Here is a 1,381-nt window from a genome sequence, read left to right as displayed (position 1 = left end):
ACACTTATCCCAATTTTATATACACTGTGAATTACACCAATATGTCAGTTTGTCAGATGGTTGTACACACAAAATAAAGCAGGTTTAGCAGTTAGAGTCCATTCATGGAGTAAAACATCACCGTGTTAGATTGGACCTTTTCTTGTATATAAGAGTCACCTTTAGAAAATCCTTGTTGCATTGGGACTTTTATGCCTGGACATTTATAACAGGTAGCAACATACCACAACAAATATTTTTTGGCAGTTTCGCTGCCCCACATTTGCCTTGGCAATTGCTTTGTTGACTGCCTCTCTCACATCCTTGTTCCTCAGACTGTAGATCATGGGATTCAGCATGGGGATCACTGTGGTATAGAACACGGCCACCATTTTCCCCTGCTCCACGGACTCTTCAGTGGGACGCCTGAGGTACATGAATATGAGAGTCCCATAAAACAGGGTCACAGCTGTCAAGTGGGACCCACAGGTGGAGAACGCCTTCTTCCTGCCCTCAGCAGAGCGCATCCGTAGCACGGTGACTACAATGAGGGTGTAGGATGTGAGGACCACAGAGAGAGAATATGTGAAGTTAATTCCAGCAATAACAATCATCGTGTATTCTTTGATGTGGACCCCCCCACAGGCAATCTTGATGAGAGGAGGGTCTGCACAATAGAAGTGGTTGATTTCAAAGTTTCCACAGAAGTACAATCCATATGTCCAGAGGGTACATATTAGGCTAACAGAGAATCCATAGACGTAAGGCACAGAGATAAGTCGAACACAGACAATCCTGGACATTCTACTGCCATAAAGCAAAGGCTTGCAGATGGCCATGTAGCGATCAAAGGCCATCACTGCCAAGATATAGACCTCCACGTGGACAAGGGCAATGAAAAAGTAGCACTGCACCAAACACCCCACATAGGAAATAGTTTTTGTCTCTGATAATAAATTTTCCAGCATTTTGGGGGTGACATTGGAAGAGAACCACACATCGACAAAAGACAAATGGCTCAAGAAAAAGTACATAGGGCTCTGAAGCTGAGGACTGATGCTGATCAGAATGATCATACCAACGTTCCCTAAAAGAGTGATCATGTAAACTACTAGGAATATCACAAAAAAGAGAACTTGAAATTCCTGACGACTGGCCAAGCCCAGAAGAACAAATTCTGTCACATCCGTGAAATTTGGCATTGCCTTAACACAGAGCCAGTCTGTAGTGCCTATGGAGAGGAAAAAAAAAATGAATGGATCTGTTTTTTTCTTGAAACTTTTGAGTCATATATATCTGTATTCTAATTCAAATCATTTAAAAATCAATGCAAATATTGTGCCATGTGCAGGATAAGAATATGAAGGCATCATCAGTTCCTGTAGTAGATCTTATAGGTAAT

The 1,381-nt window shown here is 42.0% G+C and overlaps 1 protein-coding gene across 1 annotated transcript; it reads right to left on the bottom strand.

The window, feature by feature from the left end:
* Positions 1-203: 203 nt before the first annotated feature.
* Positions 204-1,181, bottom strand: LOC112865133 (olfactory receptor 5M9). Its single transcript, XM_025928176.1, has one exon. It carries the CDS (start codon positions 1,179-1,181, stop codon positions 204-206), a length of 978 nt encoding a protein of 325 aa, XP_025783961.1.
* Positions 1,182-1,381: the final 200 nt, after the last annotated feature.

Source organism: Puma concolor, chromosome D1, assembly GCF_028749965.1.
Source record: "Puma concolor isolate L17-30 chromosome D1, mPumCon1.1.hap2, whole genome shotgun sequence".
NCBI classification, from domain to species: Eukaryota; Metazoa; Chordata; class Mammalia; order Carnivora; family Felidae; genus Puma; species Puma concolor.
The sequence above is the reverse complement of the archived record's forward strand: the minus strand, read 5'-3'. Positions and strand labels throughout refer to the sequence as shown.